Genomic DNA, 22,422 nt, shown 5'->3' with positions numbered 1-22,422 from the left:
GACACTTATCAATTTACTGATCTTACAATTTTTTTTTACTATGAAGAATAAAACAAAGTTTCTTGCAGAAATGTACTTGCATACCAGCTCAACAACAAACAAACAAAAGAAGAAAATAAATAAATAAAATAAAATGGAAGAAGTGAAGATGAAGATTCAATGGGGACATAAAAAGGCTGAGAGGTCTAGGCAGATGACTTGCCAGTACTACTACTACAAGAACTGGGCCAGTCTAGACAGTCTTTGTGTTCAGTGTGTTACGAGTGATAATCTATTTCAGTAGTTGGGTGTGGAAAGAAGAAGAAGAAAAAACAACAACAAAAAAACATGAACCACCACCACCACCACCACCACCACTAACAAAAAATATATCAAAATGTCCGTTTCTATCATTGGAAACTTTTCTTTACCGTGGTGAGTATAAGACAGGCTGAAGGACAGTATTAGTATAACATGCAATGATGATTGTTACTAATGTTAGACTCCAGATATTCAGTTCACAACTAATTTACAGCTTACGTGTATACAACTGCATGTACACAGACACACATGTAAACACACACACACACACAACACACACACACACACACACACACACACACACACACACACATGCATACAAACACACACACACACACACACACAAGCATACAAACATGGAAGTCAAGATAAGTCAACCTTATTATTTCCATTTGAAATTAATATCTGATTGTGCAGCTCAAATACAGACATAAAATATGTATTGTACTAAAGGTCATAATAGACATGTGTATACTTTTATGTATTTGAAGAGATCATATGAGATTACATTGACACATTTAAGAGCATTTTACATGTTTAAGAACAGTTAACAGAAGAAAGGAAAACTTGTACGCCCGAGACACTTACATAATTGTACACGTTTATTATATACTATTAAAGACATGTACATGTTTAAGTATTCAAAGAGATCACATGAAATTACAATGACATATATGAGAAAACTACATATTGTGATATACTTACCAAGATAGAATGGTTAAAAAGCAAACAAACGAACAACAACAGAAAAAAAACAGTTGAGCGTATTTTAGAATCATCTCTTTTTCTATATCTCATATCTATCTTTGCTGACATTTCCTACTCATATAACAGGAAAGAAATTACCGGTACTAGAAGGCTGTTTTCCTGTCAGCAGATGCTGTGTGATAAGAGGGCACTGCGAGAGTGAGGCACCATGGCAGCAGCTAAAGTGGTGCGTGTGGAGGATGTGGTGGGGGATACCCTGGAGTCAACATCCCCTGACCTCCTTGCCCCTGTTGGAACTACAGACAGAAAATTATCGGATGTATCTTCTGTCAAAGGTTTCAGCCACTCACCTTTTCTTTAGCTGTATCTTCCATTGTTTGTACTTTTCCCCTCTCCATTTTTGTGTGTGTGTGTGTGTTGTTTTTCTCTCCCTCTCCCTCTGTATTAGTGTGCCTGCCTCTGTCACTGAAAGACTGGTTTGGCCTTCACTTCAAATCCTGACAGTACCCAAGTACTCAAATTGCTGTACTTATAAGTTATATTGTTATTTGTGTGTGTGTGTGTGTGTGTGTGTGTGTGTGTGTGTGTGTGTGTGTGTGTGTGTGTGTGTGTGTGTGTGTGTGTGTGTGTGTGTGTGTGAAAATGGCATGTATTTAAGTTTAATTTGCACAGTGACAAGCACACACACACACACACACACACACACACACACACACACACACACACACACACACACACACACACACACATTTACATATAGTTGGTATGTATGTGTGTGAAGAAATGCACATCAAATGCTTTCAAATCTTACTTTAAAATAGTTCTTCAGAGAAAGTGTACATGTTCTGTTCAAGAAGCAATAAGAAAATAAATGTCTGCAATGGCTGAATTATATACTGACTTTACAGCTTCAGAACCCTGTGAAACTGGCGATGCAGAGACCACTCCGGTTGATGGGGATGAGGTGGAAGAGGCACAGGGTAAGAGCAAAGCAATGTCCTCACCAATGTGATACATATGTATACATATGCAATCAGATGTCATATCATACAGACACACAATCACACATATCAAACACACATACCCATGCAAACACACTCACACACAATGGCATATACACAATAATTCTATAATTAATATGCCATTTTTTATGCACTCAGGTTAAATCATGCATGGATATGTATGCACATTGAAGCATGCACACAAGCAAGGATACACACATGTGTGGAAATATGTGCTTGCACACATGTTTACTGACACAAACACACATACATACAATAATGCTCAGACACACACACACACACACACACACACACACACACAGAGTACATTCAACTGCACTTGTGCTAACTTTTTTTTTTTTTTAATGTGGACAACTGTCTTTGTTCAAACCGTATGATCAGTGTGCAATCTTGAGATTTCTTGTTGGATGTGAGTATATATTATATCTGTTCTGGTGGAGTTAGTAAGGATAGCTAAGACCTGAAAGTAGGTTTGCCAGGTATGAAACATGTGTTTATGACCATCAGAACAGCAGGGAAGGCAACTGCTGTCCTGACTACCTGAGGTAGAATTTGATTTTGTACATTGAAGAGTGTCTTGCCCAAGTTACATCCCCACTTTCTCAGCCAAGAGGGTTTTAGGACAGTTGATGCAGGTATGGTCCCCAAAGGCCAATTAGCCCCCAAGGCTGCAGCACTAAGAGCCAGTGCAATTTTGCCTCCTATTTTCAGAGTCATAGTCTTTCACAGAAGACCTACCTGCAAATTAATTCCATTGCAGTGGAGAATCCATTGATCATACAGCTCTCACTTTTGCTATTTGCCAGCAGCATACACAAAATGCCACCTGTAACTAAATGAATCATTCAGAAATGATCCTTGTTTTAACTTTCGCTGCACAGATAAAGTATACCCACTGCCAGAGAACTGGCCACGGATCAAACAGCTGCAGAGGCCCATGAGCTGTGCACTTAGCGTGTCCCGAATGCCGTGCGTACGTAAGGCTGTATCCCACCTGGAGCTGATTCAAAACATCATAGATGAGTGGTTCAGGCGGACGGTGGAAGAGGTGAAAAGTCGCTCGTCCACACGCTGCAGCTCCTCACTGTCGGTACAAGGTAAGAGGGCATTTGAATCTGATTATGTTTTAGTTCCATGGGGGAATGGCTGCTGAGTGAATGGGTGGATGATAGGAAGGTTTCTCGGTCAGTGGTTGAGGCAGAAAATTGTTGTTTTTTCATGCATTGCTTTGCCTGTTAGTCTGTGTAGCATTTGGACATTTAGAATGTTTTTTTTAAAGTCATGATTGGTTGAGCATTTTAACATTTAGATTTTTTTTTTTTAAATCATGATTGGTTGTTTGAGTGGTTGATTGCTGAACTGGCAGCAGGTTGCTGAATTGATGGCTGGTTTAAAGTCAGCTTATAGGTGAACCATTTGCTCTTGTTCACTGCATATCCTGAATTTGTGAATGGTACATTTGGTGACAACAAAGAATATTCTTATGGTGATATAATTCTGATGTTGATCACTTGTTACAGTAATATCATACAGAAACTGATGTTGTCACAGTGCTAAACATTGATGCTGTTGATATCATTTTCCGATACTGATTGTGATGCCAGAGTCGGTCTTGTCATTTTGCAGTGGCTCCCAAGAAACAGCTGCGCTTTCGTGACCCCAGTACACGCAGCACGACCCGTACAGGTGTGACCAGCACCACCAAGTCTTCTCGTGCTTCCTCCGCCTCACTGTCTGTTGCTGGTGTGGGTGTCGACACACCAGGTGAGTTCTGTGGCATGTCACATGCCATCAGCACTTCTGTAGAAGTGTTGTTCTGATAATAATAATAATAATAATGATAAGATTAGTAACAGACTAGCATTAATAACCATATCAGAATGGGTAAAAAATCATTGTTATCACCATAACCACCATAATCATTGTTATCACCATAACCACCATCATTATCGTCAGTATCACCTTCACCTTTCTCTTCATTTCTGCCAGTTGACTGCAACTTGACATACAGTTGCATTGCCACTGCTTTTTTGCATTGCTCAGATACCAGTGTGTTGCAACAAACCACAGTGGATTTTTAGGCGTGCCATCACCACTGAAGCATATACATATCTAGTGGAGAGTGTTGTAATGATAATGTTGTTGTTGTTAGGTTTGTTCATTACCTCCAGAGAGAACGCTGGTTGGACTTTTAAACAGTTTATTCTATTCAGCTATAGGTTACAGTACAGAGAGGTCAACAGACAATGGGAGTCAGAGTGGAAGTGCTGTGAGCAGTCTAAAGCATGCAAGGAAAGAGCAGATAAGCAGAAACAAAGAGCTTGGGAAAGGAGTGGTTGTTCACATTCCGTGACGGGTGGTGCCAGATTTTTAATTTATATATTTTTTTTTATCTTGCTTTCTTTAAACAAAACAAATGTTATTTCAAGAGGGTAATGGAACAAGCATTAGTACTTTTTAAAATTTTTTAAATGAAGCCCTCTGGGGAAAAACAAAAAACAAACAAAAACACACACAAAAAAAACCCCAGAAAAATATATGAAAATAGTCATCCACAGGTCATATTCCATACACAGAGAAAATAGAGAGAGGGAGAGAGAGATGGTGGTGGTGCCAGAGTCCTTTTTAGGGCTGCTGCAATAGCTTTGGTGGCCAGACTCTCCACAAATAAAACCAGTTCACCACAGAGATCACTTCCCACAATCCATCCACTGCAGGAGTTGAACTCGCAGGAGAATGTTTGAAAATGTGCTGGCAGAAGCGGCAGGTGAGGAAGAGGTGGAGCAGGACATGGGGCTGGACATCCCTTACCTGGGAGCGGAGGACGTCATCGAGGAGGTGATCACGCTGCTGGCGCGCCTAGAGATGGACCGCCAGAACACCCAGCTCCGTTTCCAGCAGGAGATGGAGACGGCGGTCACGCTGAAGAAAAAGACAGATGACCTGTGTCTGCGCAGGTTGAGGGAGCTGCCCCTCTTGGTGCAAAGAGGTGAAGTTCTCTCTCTCTCTCTCTCTCTCTCTCTCTCTCTCTCTCTCTCTCTCTCTTTCGCCCCTGTCTAAGCTGTGTAACCAGCTGGTCTGTGTTGTTTGTGCTTGTGTTAAACTGTTCTTATTTATCCACCTTCTTTCTTTTTTTGATTGTTTTTTGTTTGTTTGTTTGTTTGTTTGTTTGAACTTCCTATGCAATTTTTGTGGCTTTTGTCTGTATCATAGATGTAGAAATGCATTTCTGTCAGCACTGGGTTTTTTTCATGGGCATTTGTAGAATATAGGAAGCACTTGTACAGTGTGTTTATCAGTTTTTATGTGCACATTCTCAAACTTTAGGTCAGGATTCCCTTTAAAAGACAGAGAACCCCACAGTTTATATCCCTTTAAAAGACGTAGAACTCCACAGTTTATGTCCCATTATAGTTTAAAAAGATATAGAACTTCACAGTTTATATCCCTCTAAAAGACACAGAACTTCTCAATTTATATATATATATATATATATATATATATATATATATATATATATATATATATATATATATATATATATATATATATAGTCATTCTTGATAACTCTCTAATGTTTCATTTTTCCAGAGCATGAGGCCTGCATTGTTGACCTGAATGAGCTACAGTGGCATCTGGCATATACGACACGCGCCCAGGCCAAATCCCAGCAGCGCAAGGACAACGCGGAAGTCATGAACAACCGTCTGAAGGAAGACATTGAGTTTGTCAAGATGCACATGTGAGTCATGACACTGTACGATCAAAACGTGTTTAAGTGTGTTTGCCTTTTTCTTTTTGTTTGCTGTTGTATCATCTAGTTAAATGATAGTTTAAAACTATATAGTGCTGTCTTGATAGTCAAGGAAATTCTTGGTTGTGAAGTTATGTATTGGAGAAGCATAATTCAGTGCTGTCATGATAGTCAAGGAAATTCCTGGTTGTGAAAGTATGTATTGGAGAAGCTGTCTTTGGGACAGTATGATACCCCCTAAACTGTAGGAGTATGACTGCCTACATGGTAGGGGTAAAGACAGTCATACACGCATCAGTCATACACCCATGAGGACATGCAGTTCATTATGGACAGGTTCTCAACCTCCTGCAGGCGCTTTGGACTCACCATCAGCCTCAGCAAGACCGAGTCCATGTACCAACCAGCTGGCTCACAGAATGCCAGTGCCTCCCCCCCACCTGCAATCAAGATCGATGACACAGAAATCGAATCAGTTGACAAGTTTTGCTACCTGGGCAGCACCCTATGCAGCAATGGAGCCCTTGATGCAGAAGTGACGCTGCGCATCGCCAAGGCCAGCTCCACCTTTAGCAGACTCAAAAACAGGCTGTGGAACAACAAAGGCATCAGGCTCAGCACCAAAATCAAAACCTACAGAGCTGTTGTGCTGACCACCTTGTACTGCTGTGAAACATAGACAACGTATCGCCGTCACATTCAACAACTTGAGCAGTTTCACCAGAGATGCCTACGAAAGATCCTCGGCATAAAGTGGCAAGACAGGGTCTCCAACCTCCAGGTCCTAGAGAGGAGTGGCCTGCCAAGCATCGAAAGCCTGCTGATCCAGTGCCAGCTATGCTGGACAGGACACGTCTACATGACAGACAGCAGGATCCCGAAGATGCTTTTGTATGGCCAGCTGAAGGAAGGCCACCGCTAACTTGGAAGACCCTGCAAGCGCTTCAAGGACACCTTGAAGACAAACCTCAAAGCCTGTGACATAGACATCGCTTCCTGGGAAACTGATGCCCTTGACCGCTCTTGCTGGAGGATGCTGTGCTCTAGTGGCATAAAGACTTTTGAAAATAAGAGAATGCTAGCCATTAAGGAGAAGTGTGAGCAAAGGAAGCAGGGCTCAACTTCTGGAGACGTTTTCCCTTGCAGTACCTGTGGGAAGCGCTGCGCATGCAGAATCAGCCTCTTCTCCCATACAAGAAGGACACACACCGACAAGTAAGCCTGCCTGCCTACTCATCCATCGGTCCGGTGGGAGACTCCATCACAATAATTAATGAATCAAAGTTGATGGTGGCATGATGTCCTTGAATTAAATAAAAACTGTTGATTAACTTTTATGAACATTGATGATCACCATGCTGCTGCTGTTGCTGCTGCTGATGATGCTGTTGTTGGTGATGATGATGATAATGATGATGGTACTGCTGTTGATGCTGTTGATAATGCTGCTGCTGATGATGATGAGGAGGAGATGGCATGTGCTGTTGTCTCAGACCCCTGGTGGAGGAGATACTGGTCCTAGAGCTGATGATGATGACGATGAAGAGATACTGGTCCTAGAGCTGATGATGATGACGATGACGATGATGAGATGATGATGATGATGAGGCATGTGCTGTTGTCTCAGACCCCTGGTGGAGGAGAAACTGGTCTTAGAGCTGATGATGATGATGATGACGATGATGATGATGATGACGATGATGATGATGATAGGCATGTGCTGTTGTCTCAGACCCCTGGTGGAGGAGAAACTGGTCCTAGAGCTGATGATGATGATGACGACGATGTTGATGACGATGATGATGATGATGATGACGATGATGATGATGAGAGGCATGTGCTGTTGTCTCAGACCCCTGGTGGAGGAGAAACTGGTCCTAGAGCTGATGATGATGATGATGATGATGATGACGATGACAATGACGATGATGATGATGATGATGATGAGGCATGTGCTGTTGTCTCAGACCCCTGGTGGAGGAGAAACTGGTCCTAGAGCTGCAGGCCATGGACAGAATCAAGAAGGCTCAAGTGGAGGTGAGCTTCATACAGCCCACACGTCTCTTCTCTTTGTCTTTCTTTGAATATATTGAACATCTTTTCAGTATTAGGTTAATGTGTGTGTGTGTGTGTGTGTGTGTGTGTGTGTGTGTGTGTGTGTGTGTGTGTGTTTGTGTATGTGTGTGTGTACATACTTATGAGCATGTATGTGTATGTGTCCATATGTATGAGTGTGTGTGTGTTTGTGTGTGTGTGTGTGCATATGAAGATTAAAGAAATGCGTGAAGAAAGGATTAATTAAACCAGTTCAATCAACATCCTGTACATACTGGATTATAACATCAATTTACAAATTAATAAAAGGATTCATCACTGTAATACCTGTTCCTTAAACCACACTTCAGGAACAGTCCATTCCAGCAATGTAACAGGGATCTAGCAAGTCATACACTAAGTGGATGAGTGAGTGTGTGAATGAACATGTGTGTTTATCTGTGTGTGTGTGTGTGTGTGTGTGTGTGTGTGTGTGTGTGTGTGCGTGTGTGTATGTGTGTGTGTGTGTGTGTATGTGTGTGTGTGTGTGCGTGTGTGTGTCTGTGTTTTCTTTGTCACACAGTGCGTACAGTGTGAACATGCCTTCACAGCTGTCATGTGTCACATGTCAGTCAGTCAGACATAAACCACACAAGAATACTCAGACACAGACACACAGACAGACTGACAGACAGACACACAAACACACACACACACACATGCACACACGCACACACGCACACGCACACACACACAGACACACACACACACACACACGCACACAATTGAAGAGAAGATAAAATATATATAATAAAATAAGATAATTTTTCAAATGCATCAGATCATTCTTTTTGAGTTGCAGGAATCTTTCTTACATTTTTGGTTGGAACTGTGCTATGTTTGGGTCATGAATATTGCACTGTGGATTTTGCTATAAAATAGATCATTCAAAGTCTACTGAATGGCTTTTGACAATGTTTGAAATGTATCTTCTGAAATTAGTACACAAGCAAGCAAAAGATATTGTAGAGAAGAAGGAGGAGGGAAAATGGACAAAAGAAAGAAAGAAAGAAACAAACAAACAAAACCAGAGTTTGACAGCTGAAAAGTAAGTACAAGACATCTGGTGGCATTGTTAATTTGCAGCATTATTATTTGGTGCAGGGTTTTGCAATTGAAACATTTAACATTTGAACCACACAGTTAGTGCCAATATACTCTTTTCTTCACCACAGTCTGTGAGTTCAGGTCTAGGCTGGAATGCAAAGAAAAGAATACAACGATACATGTTAATGTTCATTTTTTTTATCTCACAGCACTCCAGTGACATTTTGTGAACCAGTATGGAGCAGGAACAGGATCAGTCAAGCATGAGACTCAGGCTGGAATGCAAAGAAAAGAATACAACGACACATGTTAATGTTCATTTTTATCTCACAGCATTCCAGTGACATTTTGTGAACCAGGATGGAGCAGGAACAGGATCAGTCAAGCATGAGACTCAGGCTAGAATGCAAAGAAAAGTATACAACGACACATGTTAATGTTCATTTTTATCTCACAGCATTCCAGTGACATTTTGTGAACCAGTGTGGAGCAGGGATGGGATCGGTCAAGCATGAGACTCACCTGGTTTCACAATAAAGTGCACCCAGATGAGTTCAGATATTGGCTTGAATGCAAAGAAAAGTATACAACGACACATATTAATGTTCATTTTTATCTCACAGCATTCCAGTGACATTTTGTGAACCAGTGTGGAGCAGGAACGGGATCGGTCAAGCATGAGACTCACCTGGTTTCACAGTAAAGTGCACCCAGATGAGTTCAGATCTAGGCTTGAATGCAAAGAAAAGTATACAACAACACATGTTAACTCACTCAGTACGGCCAGTCCTCTCTTCTCCTCTACACAGACCCCTTGGATGTCCACTGGGTGTCTGAATGACCCAACCTTTAGCTTCCATCGTCAGAATTGTGGTATTCTTTGTCAACATTCACCTCTTCAGTATAAGAGCCTTCCGCTTGAAATATTTTGATGGTGGTAATTCGCCGTTCGTATGGAGAGAGTTAATGTTCATTTTTATCTCACAGCATTCCAGTGACATTTTGTGAACCAGTGTGGCTCACCTGGTTTGACAGTAAAGTGCACCCAGATGAGTTTAATGCATAACATGATTATCTGCTTCACTCGTCCCATGCCTTTGTGCCTTTTGCCCTACAGTCCTGAAAAAAGAAAAGAAAAAAAAAGAAAGAAACATCATCTCATCTGATCCCTTCCCTGCTTCTTCTTACTGGTCAGTAAAACTACATTTAGATATTGCGATATTGCGTTATCAAAGATGAGCCCAAATAACTGCAGGCTTAATCTCCAGACAGCAAGAGAGTTACCCAAAAGTGGTCTGCCTGTGTGTGTATGTGTGTGACAGACCAACCAAGAGCTGATGACCACCAAACAGCGCCAGGCCAAAACCGAGCAAAAGTCCACTGAGGCTCTGTCAAAGGCTGAAACAGAGCGTGGACACATTCGACGGGAGCTGGATAACGTCCGGGATAATTTGACTCAAATCAGGTAAAATGGTCATCATTGGCAGAATGTTGGAGACTTGATAAGGTGTAAGTAATAATGATAATAATGCATACTTTTATTTATTTATTCAGACTTCTTGCTTCTTGCTATAGCGCATATTCTTGAAGCTCTATGCGCTTTATATATATATATATCTATATATATATGTATGTATGTATGTATGTATCCAGAAAGTTGCTCCAAGTGCTTTACAAAATACATGATATTATACATAACACATTGATTGCAGTATTACACACCAGAATGTACCCAGCAAAGTATGCATGTCTATGCAGTATCAACCACTAACTAGGAAACAAATTTTTTTTTGAATTGCTGTCATTTGACCATATTTTATCTTTATTATGATGTTGGAAGTGCTGAGCTTCATGTGAGTGATGATCCTTTCCTTTCGCACTTGCTTTTTGTCAGGTGTCCAGAGAAATGAGCTTTAAACTCATGAATTACAGAAACATTCCACTTTTTTTTTTTACAGAGTAGTGTAAAGCAGTAGAACTCACTTCACAACATTAATGAAGATAATGGTAATAGAATGATAATGACACTAATGCTTTTTTATAATTATAAATGATCATCTGTCCCTCACAGATACTGCATACATTAAAAAAAACAACAACAACCCAGAAAACAAAATACAAGTAATCAATTACATTGTCAGGCCATTATTTACATCATGATATATATTTTTTTTTTGATAGTTAAGATCATCTGTCTCTCACAGACACAGCATACATTAAAAGCAAACAATTGATTGGTAATTTATTACTGTTTGAAGCCCTACATCACATACATCAAAACCCTTTATCACTTTATCATTTGTGTTTTTAAAAAGTCAGCCAGCTACAAACACAATCTGAGAACTACATGCTGCACCCAAAACCAGCAAACAACCTCGCACTCATTATGAACAAACACAATAATAATAATGATAATAATAATAATAATAATAATGGTATTTATATAGCGCTGAATCTTGTGCAGAGACAAATCAAAGCGCTTTCGCACCAGTCATTCACACGCATGCATAACTCTAAAACTGGAGAAACTGAAGACAAGGAAGAGGCAGGGAAGGGAGGCTATTTTGGGAAGAGGTGGGTTTTAAGGCCAGACTTGAAAGAGCTGAGTGTGGAGACTTGACGAAGTGAAAGAGGAAGTTCATTCCAGTTGCAAGGTCCAGAGACAGAGAAAGAACAATCTGAGAACTGCTGCACCCAAAAACAACCTAGCACTCTTAAGAGTGAAAAGAACAGTGCAGCAACACTGATGATCATGATGGCTGGTTTCACTTTCAGCGAAGAGTTGTCCACAGCCAAGATGACCTTCAACTCCTATGTGCACCAAGTGAATGACATTGGCAACCAGCTGGTGGACAACTCCCAAGAGCTGGAGGTGCTGTCTGTGAAGGACGCCAATGCCAAGGCCGCTGAGGAGATGCAGGCAACCAAGGTCAGTTCACTGGTAGCCTCCCGCTGGGTTCATCACCAGCTGCATCGATTGTGTTCTGGTCGTGTCGTTAATGTGTGTCTCTGCTGAATGAAGTTTGTGTGTGTGTGTGTGTGTGTGTGTGTGTGTGTGTGTGTGTGATGGATCTGTCTTCTTTATTATATTGTATTGCATTGCATTGCATTGCATTGTATTGCATTGTATTGTATTGTATTGTAATGTTTGTATTGTATTCTATTGTTTTTTTTCAGGTGCGCACTTTGCAAGCCAAGATCACCGATGCTGAGTTTGAATGCCGACGCTTGGAGAATGAAAACATTCAGGCCGAAGAGCAGCTGAAGATCATGGTAAGTCTTCAGAAAGCATTGTTGCAGTCACACATATCCAGAGTTGGTGTCCTTACACATGAAGCTTTCATTTTCAAACACCACAAATGTGTCTCCCTTATAAAAACAACAAAACAAACAAAAACAAACAGTTCATTTGAAAAAAAAAAAAATTTTTTTCATTGTTTTGTTTCTGCACAGAAACCAACAGCTCACAGTCAAGTAGCATATGCACTGATTTTTTGTTTTTTGTTTGTTTGGGTTTTTTTTGTTTGTTTTTTTGGTGCTACCCCATCATTCTGCAGTATTTCAGTGGCATTACTCCCACATCACTCATCCTGCAGTCCTAGGGCTGGCAGTTGCAGTCTCAGTATCAGCAGTCCACAGTGAACCATCAAGGTTATGCCACCAGGAGGCTACACACCAGAGGAGACACTACACTGCTACTGAGTCAGTTTGGTGGTGTTCGACAGTGCCTGTTTTGATTAAACATACTCAGGCCAACACTTACTAAGCCTCCCTACTGATATCAATAATAGCTTAGTCAGGAACTATTGATGTTAGGTCACCTGAAGGCCACACACCAGAGGAAACCCTGCACTGCTACTGTAACATTATGTACACGCTTAAATTGGCTCTGTTGTGGAAGTAAGCAAGCAGTACAAAGCACCAGCCCCTTTTCTTCACAGGGTTGTTTTCTCTGTGCAGAAATCCAAGAATGCGGCCCGCCTGGCGGAACTGGAGCAAAAGTCCAAAGTCCTGGAGGGCAAGCTGAGGGTCATCCTGCGACACAACAATGAGCTCAGCATCGACATTGAGGACACCCAGGAGAAGATCAACAACTGGTAGGAAGCTGGTATTTCCTTGGGTAATCTTCTGTTCTTCCTACAGAATGAATCAGGAGAAAATCAAATTCTTCCTGTGGGGTGGATTGGGAGAAAATCAACAAGTGGCAGGCAGCCACTATTCCACTTGATAATCTCCTGTTCTTCCTAGAGAATGAATCTGTGGAGAAAATCAAGTGGTAGGAAGCTGGTGTTTAATGTTTTTGTTGAGTTATTGTATATGTTTGTTTTTGCTGTAGTGTGTTTGTTGTTGATGTAGTACTTTCTCTTCATGAGAGAATAAAGTTATTCTTATCTTCTTATCTTATCTGATCTTAAATCTAGTCTGTAAGACGGGGAAAAAAAGAAGAAGAAAAAAAGAGCCCCAATATAATAACACTGATTTAATCGATCCTCTTCTAACAGCGAGCAGCAGAAAATAGCGGACGAGAAAAACATCCGGCGCATCCAGCGTGAGATAGAGCGAGTGGCGACCATGATGCACGCCACCACAGAGGAGCACATCAGTGTGTCCACTATCAACCACCACATCCGAGACCAGCTCCACGCTGAACAGGAGAAGGCATTCCGCACCGAGGAGTCTCTTAAGGTTGGTATGACATGAGGGGTCTTTTTTTTGTTTTTCAACCGAGCTGTTAATTTTGATTGACTGACGGGTGCAATAGCCGAGTGGTTAAAGCGTTGGACTTTCAATCTGAGGGTCCTGTGTTCGAATCTCAGTAATGGTGCCTGGTAGGTGAAGGGTGGAGATTTTTCTGATCTCCCAGGTCAACATATGTGCAGACGTGCTTGTGCCCGAACCCCCTTCGTGTGTATATGCAAGCAGAAGATCAAATACGCACATTAAAGATTATGTAATCCATGTCAGTGTTGGTGGGTTATGGAAACAAGAACATACCCAGCATGCACAAAACCCGAGTATGGCTGCCTACATGGCAGGGTAAAAACGGACATACACATAAAAGCCCAATCGTCTACATACGACTGAACATGGAAGTTGCAGCCCACGAGCGAAGAAGAAGAAGATTGACTGACTTGAACACTGTATAAGAACAGAGGGAGATCAATGAAGAGTGTATATGCATTTTACAACAGGCAGTTTGTGTTCATTCATGAGGGAGCAGATGTTATCAAGTTAAGAATGTAGGTCAAGAAATTGCAATATGGAAATCGCACAAGTCACATGACCAGCGACTGACATAAAATTCAGCGCACATATTTAATTAACGAAGAAGGGCACGGTCCACTGGTCACATCCAATGTCAAAGAAAATGTACCCAAACTGACACTTAACTACACATACTACACTGTGACACCATTGGTGCAGACTCTGTCAGGGGTCTGACTCCCTGCCCTGTGCAAAATGCTCCTCCACCCAAGCGAAGAAATCGGAAGCACCTGTGGCTCATAGCCTCCCTCAGTATGTTACCTTCCTTCTGTTTACAAAGTCAGTTTCCTATTGTCGCTATCTGAACTTGTGTATACTTTTCAAGCAGTAACTGCAAAGGCAAGTTCTTTTTTTTTTTCTTCTTCTTTTTTTCTTTTTAAATCACAGGGGGGAGTGACATTTTCTTTCTGTATCTGAACTTGCGTATACTTTTCAGCAGTCCACAGCAAACCATCAAGGTTATGCTGCCAGGAGACCACACACCACAAAAGCAAAAGCAACTTCTTTTCTGTTGTTGTTGTTCTTGTTGTGAAATCAGGGGGTGTGTGACATTTTCCATTCTCTCAATGTGTGTTCCTGTTCTTGCTTTCAGAACACAGCAGAGCAACTGAGGCGGCAGGTGAAGGAAGAGGTACACACTCGCACAGTGCTGCAGGCCAGGATCAACTCTGACTCAGCTGAGATTGAGAAAACGCGCTCAGAGTCAGGGAAAAAGAAAGAAAAGGTGGAGCTGCTTCGTAGTTTTTCACTGTTATTTTTTATTTTTTTTTTTTTTTTTTTGTTTTTTTAGAAAGATATGTGTTGTTGTTTTTTCCCTTGTCTTTCTTTGTTATCATGAAATGTCTGTTTCAGCTGTGTTGTTATGGTTTTGTGGAGAAACATTCACCATAATTTGAAATGTGTGTGTTGTGTAACTGATGGAGATCAAGCCATGAATTTAGAGATGATGTGATTTATTTGTATTATTATAATAGCTTTTTTTTTTTTTGAAGTATACAATGCTAAAGGTGTGTGTAGGTCTGTGGTCACAGTTGCCATTGTTTTGCAAGTTTGAAATTTATGATAGTGTGTTTGTGTCACAAGTGGATTCTTGCTTGTATTGTTTATACCCCCCCCTCAGAATACAAGAGAAATAAACACAGCAGACAAGAGGTCGTTCTATTTCTCACATTCAAACTGGATGTTGGTTTGACATGTGTGCTGCATGCTGCTTAATTTGTCACACACATGCTTTTATATGATGTGCATGCATCATGCAAAACTAACGTTTTGTCATGAGTGGAAAGGATACTGTTTGCATCTGACATGCAAGACATGAAGAATAGTATGGCTGCATGCAAGTGCAGTGTTTTACACCATTAAGGCGCAGTAATCAAATGGTTATAGTGTTCGACCTTCAATCTAAGGGTCCAGGGTTCAGATCTTGGTAACGGCGCCTCGTGGGTAAAGAGTGGAGATTTTTCTGATCTCCGAGATCAACATGTATGCAGACCTGCTAGTGCCTGAATCCCTTTCATGTGTATATGCACGCAGAAGATCAAATACGCACATTAAAGATCCTGCAATCCATGTCAGCATTCGGTGGGTTATTGAAGCAAGAACATACCCAGGATGCACACCCCTGAAAAGGGAGTATGGCTGCCTACATGGGGTGGGGGGGTGGGGGGGGGGTCATACTCGTAAAATGTTACATGTCTGTCTGAATGTGCAAATGTATATGCCTGAAATCTGATTGAATGACACAGGAAATGAATGATGAGCACTCCAAATGGCAGCCATCAGATGGCTCTAACCCAGGAAGGCAGCCTGTTGTACAAATGGGGGGGTGGGGGGGGGGGGGGGGGTCATACTCGTAAAATGTTACATGTCTGTCTGAATGTGCAAATGTATATGCCTGAAATCTGATTGAATGACACAGGAAATGAATGATGAGCACTCCAAATGGCAGCCGTCAGTCGGCTCTAACCCAGGCAGGCAGCCTGTTGTACAAATGACCCCAAGTCTGTAAAGCACTTAGAGCTCGGTCTCCGACTGAGGATAGGCGCTGTGTAAGTATCCACATCAAATCAAGGTAAAGGCAGACTATGTGAGGCTTGTGAACAGAATTCTTGGTGCTTGCGTTGACAGGCAGACAAGGTGGCCAACGATGTGCAGTCGGCTGTGACGGTGGTGCTCGAGAAAGTGGAGAAGCTGCGGGCTGCCAAGGCCAAGAGAGATGAGGTGATTGTGAATGCACAATGAGTTTTTGCACCAATTTTGAAGTCAGAAATTATTAAGCAAACATTTTCTCAGAAAGTAGGTTCCACTCACTTGTAGTAAGTATTTATGATCTGGTAGTTTCAAGGCTAGGATGTCAAATCAAGCTTATTTACATTTGATTAAGATTAGATCATAGTGACAACTTTCACTCATGAGTAAGTATTTATGATGTGGTATTTTCAAGGTTAGGATATCAAATCAAGCATATTTACATTCAACCAAGATCAGATCATAGTGGTCTTGTTGTTGTTCTTTCTGGCACAGTTTCTGCCAGTGCCAAACACGGACCGAAAAAAATACAGTGGATGTTAATTTGTACAAGTAATGCAAAGGGACATAACCGTAACTGGATTACTGAAACAAGAAATTTCCTCATTGTTGGTTCAGTGTCGACGGGCGCAATAGCCGAGTGGTTAAAGCGTTGGACTGTCAATCTGAGGGTCCTGTGTTCGAATCACGGTGACGGCGCCTGGTGGGTAAAGGGTGGAGATTTTTACGATCTCCCAGGTCAACATATGTGCAGACCTGCTAGTGCCTGAACCCCCTTCGTGTGTATATGCAAGCAGAAGATCAGATACGCACGTTAAAGATCCTGTAATCCATGTCAGCGATCGGTGGGTTATGGAAACAAGAACATACCCAGCATGCACATCCCCGAAAATGGAGTATGGCTGCCTACATGGCGGGGTAAAAACGGTCATACACGTAAAAGCCCACTCGTGTGCATACGAGTGAACGCAGAAGAAGAAGAAGAAGAAGGTTCAGTGTCAGTACAAAGAGTGTTGAAGCCATTGCCTTTTATGGAGTCATATCACAGACGTTTAGATATGCTTATGTGTAAAAGTAGCCATTGTCTTTCTTCGTAGTCATATCACTGATGTGTGGAAATTCTCATGTGTAAAAGAGTATGATGACAGAAACATGTTTGCTTACAGAATTATAGGTTGTTTTTTTTCATATTGTAAAGCCATCTAAGTTCTGCAGGTCAGTGTCATTACTTAATTTGTAGTCAGCAACTTGAGTGCATTGACTTATTTCTGTTAACATTATGTAAAGTGATGCATGTTTGGTAGAGGGGGGAGAGAGGGGGGTGGGGGGTGGGGTTGTACATGATGATTCATACTCACATTTAATTTTCCATTTGGACTGGTCTTTGTGCATGCGTACTTACATTATATGTGAGTGTGTGTGTGAGTGCATGGATGGCATGTGTGTGTGTGTATTTATGTATGTGTGTCTGTTGTGTGTGTGTGTGTGTGTGTGTGTGTTTACATACATGTATGCTTGTGTATGTACAGTTTGTGCCCAACTGTGTGTGCAGCAAAAAGTTGGCCTGAAGTCTCAGATTGAGGAAACAGAGAAGCAGTTTGATGACAGCCTGAAGAAGTTTGAGGACCGCCTGTCCACCATCACCCCCCACTACAACCACCTCAAGGTCAGGCATCTGCAGCCTCAGTTTCAGTTTTCAGTTTCTCAAGGAGGCGTCACTGCGTTCAGACAAATCCATATAATGCTACACCACATTTTTTTGCTTAGCAGATGCCTGACCAGAAGCATAATGTAATGCGCTAGTCAGGCTTTGAGTGCATACTTATATACTTGTGTACCTATTGTAGTGCTTTTCCTCAACAGCATTTTGCCAGAGGACAACACTTACATTGCCATGGGATCTTTTTCAGTGCGCAAAGTGTTTGCTGCACACAGGACCTCGGTTTATCATCTCATGTGGATGACTACATACTCAAGCTTGATTTTCCAATCAAACTTGGGAGAAAGGGCAAGACCAGGATTTGAACTCAGACCCTCACAGACACAGTATTGGCAGATGAGCATCTTAAGCATTTAACCACCTCCCTCCCTCAGTGTCATTCCCACAGCTTTGTGAACCAGACACTCCAATAAATTACTTGATGTGCTTTGTAATGTCGTTTGGTGGTGTTTTTTGTTCATTGCATGTTTTGTGTTTTTCTGTGTTTCAGTTTAATGTTTAAAAAAAAAAAAAAAAAATCACTTTCGCTTGTGTGTGTGTGTGTGTGTGTGCGTATGTGTGTGTGTTTGTGTGTTCAAGTCAAACATGCACAGTACTGCAAATCATCCCTTATACATGTATGTGCTTATATATATATATATATATATATATAGAGAGAGAGAGAGAGAGAGAGAGAGAGAGAGAGAGAGAGAGATACATAGATATAAATAAATAAATAAATATCTATATCTATCTATCTATCTAGATAGATAGCTAGATAGATAGATAGATAGATACATAGATATAAATATATGTATATATCTATCTATCTATATATATATATAAAAGCATGTGTAAATGTGTGCAAAATAAACTTCTGAGAGATTACTTTGCATAACATTTATTTTCAATTTTTTTTTAAAAGTCTGTCCAAAAAAAAAAAAAAAAAAGTCTGTGCTCCTATGGCATCAGAGCTTTGCTTCAGTGCTCATGGATATATTCAGCATCTCCCATGGACTTGGAACTGTATTGCAGACCAGAATGGACGAGCTGCTCCGTGAAGAGTCCAACCTTCAATCCGCAATCGGAGCCGCTCTCCGTGAAGCGAAAGCCCTGGCCGACGAATATGGCATCAAGTATTACGAAACGGGGCTCCAGATTGTTCACGTTTCTCACAGTGAAGGGGACAGATTTCAGAAGGGGCCCAAATTTCCGGGTCTCCATCCACCCCTTCGCAATGTCATTTCGGACAAAGACATGATACCCCCCCCTCTGCCTGTGCCCTCTGTCATACTGAGATTACGGGTTAGTCTGGTCTGGACCTCCCGCAGTTTGTTCAGTTTCTTTGTCGGCAGAGTTCCAGTTACGTTTTTGTTGCATTGTTTGAGATTTTGGGTTGATTTATTTGGACCTTTGCAGCATGTTAAGATTCTCTGTCTGTGGAGTTCCAGTTCTGGTCTTGCTTGTTGCATTTGTTTGAAATTACGGGTTGGTTTGGACCTCTGCAGTCTATTAAGTTTCTTTGTCTGCAGAGTTTCATTTCTGGGCTTGCTTGTTACATTTGTTTTGAAATTATGGGTTGGCTCGAACCTTTGCAGTTTGTTGATTTTCTTTTGGAGCAGAGTTCCCGTTCTGGTCTTGATTGTGGCATTGTTTGAAATTATGGGTTGATTTGGACCTCTGCAGTCTGTTAAATTTCTTTGTTGGCAGAGTTCTAGTTCTGGTTTTGTTGCATTGTTTGAGATTTCGGGTTGGTTTGGACCTTCGCAGTATGTAAAGTTTCTTTGTGAGCAGAGTTCTGGTTTGGTCTTGTTGCAGCGTTGATTTTTTTTTTTTTTAATTTTTAAATTTAGACAATGCTTTGGGTTTGTATGAGTTTGTCATGCATGGCGATGCTTTGCATATTTTTTTTTAACAAGACCTGTTCAGACATGCATCATGTTGTTGTAAATTCTGATCATATGGCCAGCCCATGCCCTTTAGCTGCAGTTTTGTGTTGTGAATGACTCAGAGTTTGTGAGGTGAATCATCATATTTGTGGGTCTGTGGAGGGTTTCATTCATTTTTGGTTGTTGTTTTTTTATGTCGTTGTGTATGTGGTATTAGTCATTGCAGTGTGTGTTTGTGAGATGCTGATCACTGCAGTGTTGTGTGTTTGGTTTGGTGTTTGTCACCACAGTGTATGTGTGTGTGTGTGTGTGGTGTTGGTCACTGCAGTGTGTGTGTGTGTGTGTGTGTGTGTGTGTGTGTGTGTGTGTGTGTGTGTGGTGTTGGTCACTGCAGTGTGTGTGTGTGTGTGTGTGTGTGGTGTTGGTCACTGCAGTGTGTGTGTGTGTGTGTGTGTGTGTGTGTGTGTGTGTGTGTGTGTGTGTGTGTGTGTGTGTGTGTGTGTGTGTGTGTGTGGTGTTGGTCACTGCAGTGTGTGTGTGTGTGTGGTGTTGGTCACTGCAATGTGTGTGTGTGTGTGTGTGTAGTGTTGGTCACTGCAGTGTGTGTGTGTGTGTGTGTGTAGTGTTGGTCACTGCAGTGTGTGTGTGTGTGTGTGGTGTTGGTCACTGCAATGTGTGTGTGTGTGTGTGTGTGTGTGTGTGTGTGTGTGAGAGTGTGTGTGTGGTGTTGGTCACTGCAGTGTGTGTGTGTGTGTGTGTGTGTGTGTGTGTGTGTGTGTGTGTGAGTGTGTGTGTGGTGTTGGTCACTGCAGTGTGTGTGTGTGTGTGTGTGTGTGTGTGTGAGTGTGTGTGTGGTGTTGGTCACTGCAGTGTGTGTGTGTGTGTGTGTGTGTGTGTGAGTGTGTGTGTGGTGTTGGTCACTGCTGTGTGTGTGTGTGTGTGTGTGTGTGTGTGTGTGTGTGTAGTGTTGGTCACTGCAGTGTGTGTGTGTGTGTGTGTGTGTGTGTGTGTGTGTGTGTGTGTGTGTGGTGTTGGTCACTGCTGTGTGTGTGTGTGTGTGTGTGTGTGTGTGTGTGTGGTGTTGGTCACTGCAGTGTGTGTGTGTGTGTGTGTGTGTGTGGTGTTGGTCACTGCAGTGTGTGTGTGTGTGTAGTGTTGGTCACTGCAGTGTGTGTGTGTGTGTGTGTGTGTGTGGTGTTGGTCACTGCTGTGTGTGTGTGTATGAGTGTGTGTGTGTGTGTGTGTAGTGTTGGTCACTGCAGTGTGTGTGTGTCTGTGTGTGTGTGTGTGTGTGTGTGGTGTTGGTCACTGCAGTCTGCAGTGTGTGTGTGTGTGTGTGTTTGTGTGTGTGTGTGGTGTTGGTCACCGCTGTGTGTGTGTGTGTGTGTGGTGTTGGTCACTGCAGTCTGCAGTGTGTGTGTGTGTGTGGTGTTGGTCACTGCAGTGTGTGTGTGTGTGTGGTGTTGGTCACTGAAGCATGTATGGTGTTGGTCACCGCAGTGTGTATGGGTGAGATATTGGTCACTGAAGTGTGTGTGTGAGGTTTTGGTGACAGAAGTGTGTGTGTGATGTTTCTCACTGGTGTGTGTGTGTGTGTGTGTGTGTGTGTGTGTGTGTGTGTGTTAGGCGGTGGTCATTACAGTGTGTGTTGGTCAATCAATTCAAGCGTGTCTGTGTGGTGTTGGGACAGGATGAGGTGGGCCAGCTGGACAAGGTGCTGGACCACATGGAGTGGAAGACGGACCTGATGAACAAGAAGATCGAGGAGATGGACGGGGCGCAAACCATGATGAACAAGGTGTCCGCCAAAACGGAGGCTGCCGTCAAAGACCTGCTGTGAGTCCTGGGGTCTGTTAACAGCTGGCCCTGGTGGTGGTGGTGGTTGGTTATTTTGGGGGGCCTGGGGGGGGTGGGGACCACGCAGATTAGTGGAGGCGCTTGTGACAAATGATGATTATAGTGGTAATGATAATGGACACTTTAGTGGAGTTGTTTGTCACAAACAATAGTGATGATGATGATGAAAGTAATAATGGACACCAATATAGCGCACTGTTCAGAGATCTGCTCAAGGTGCTTTTACAAAACACGTTGTTGTTGTTGTTGTTGTTTTTCGTAACACATTACATCAATGTTATGTACACACACACACCAAAATGTGACTTACAAATAACACACACACACACACACACACACACACACAATGTTTGCATACATTTTAACATATGTATGTACATAGCAGCTGCCCTCCACACACAAGCACACATAGGCACACACAAACACACACATACAGTGCACTGTACACAAACAGACGCACACACACACACACACACACACACAGAGCCAAACAGACTCGTGCACACACGCTCAGACACACACACACAAACACACACACACACAAATCGTCGATTGGGTGCCACATACAGGCATGCACAACACCCACACTTGTATGCGCTCACACATGCACGCACACTTTACACATACTGATAGTTACACATGCCATGCACGCAGTACAGACACATTTTTTTGTTTGTTTGTTTGTTTCTTCCCTTCACATATTTCATGTAATAATCTGGTGAATATCAAAACAAACTCAAAAGGGAAAAGGGGGTTGGG

At 42.1% G+C, this 22,422-nt stretch overlaps 2 protein-coding genes across 2 annotated transcripts in view; one reads left to right on the top strand and one right to left on the bottom strand.

Moving 5' to 3' along the window:
* Positions 1-22,422, bottom strand: part of LOC143295515 (sulfotransferase 1B1-like) — a 380,130-nt gene that overhangs the window by 245,100 nt on the left and 112,608 nt on the right. The gene's annotated exons all lie outside the window — the stretch shown is intronic.
* Positions 1-22,422, top strand: part of LOC143295508 (coiled-coil domain-containing protein 178-like) — a 29,734-nt gene that overhangs the window by 363 nt on the left and 6,949 nt on the right. The window contains exons 2-17 of the mRNA XM_076607232.1: positions 1,178-1,343; positions 1,917-1,988; positions 2,912-3,127; positions 3,657-3,794; positions 4,789-5,019; positions 5,622-5,772; positions 7,752-7,821; positions 10,248-10,390; positions 11,701-11,854; positions 12,103-12,198; positions 12,886-13,022; positions 13,428-13,611; positions 14,783-14,914; positions 16,318-16,410; positions 17,771-17,884; positions 21,497-21,642. Of these exons, the coding sequence (XP_076463347.1) occupies positions 1,217-1,343; positions 1,917-1,988; positions 2,912-3,127; positions 3,657-3,794; positions 4,789-5,019; positions 5,622-5,772; positions 7,752-7,821; positions 10,248-10,390; positions 11,701-11,854; positions 12,103-12,198; positions 12,886-13,022; positions 13,428-13,611; positions 14,783-14,914; positions 16,318-16,410; positions 17,771-17,884; positions 21,497-21,642 (2,204 nt within the window). The 5' untranslated portion in view covers positions 1,178-1,216. The remainder of the gene's footprint in view (positions 1-1,177; positions 1,344-1,916; positions 1,989-2,911; positions 3,128-3,656; positions 3,795-4,788; positions 5,020-5,621; positions 5,773-7,751; positions 7,822-10,247; positions 10,391-11,700; positions 11,855-12,102; positions 12,199-12,885; positions 13,023-13,427; positions 13,612-14,782; positions 14,915-16,317; positions 16,411-17,770; positions 17,885-21,496; positions 21,643-22,422) is intronic.

The sequence above is a fragment of the Babylonia areolata genome, chromosome 20 (genome assembly GCF_041734735.1).
Source record: "Babylonia areolata isolate BAREFJ2019XMU chromosome 20, ASM4173473v1, whole genome shotgun sequence".
Taxonomy (NCBI): Eukaryota; Metazoa; Mollusca; class Gastropoda; order Neogastropoda; family Buccinidae; genus Babylonia; species Babylonia areolata.
This window is presented reverse-complemented; position numbering and strand designations above follow the sequence as displayed.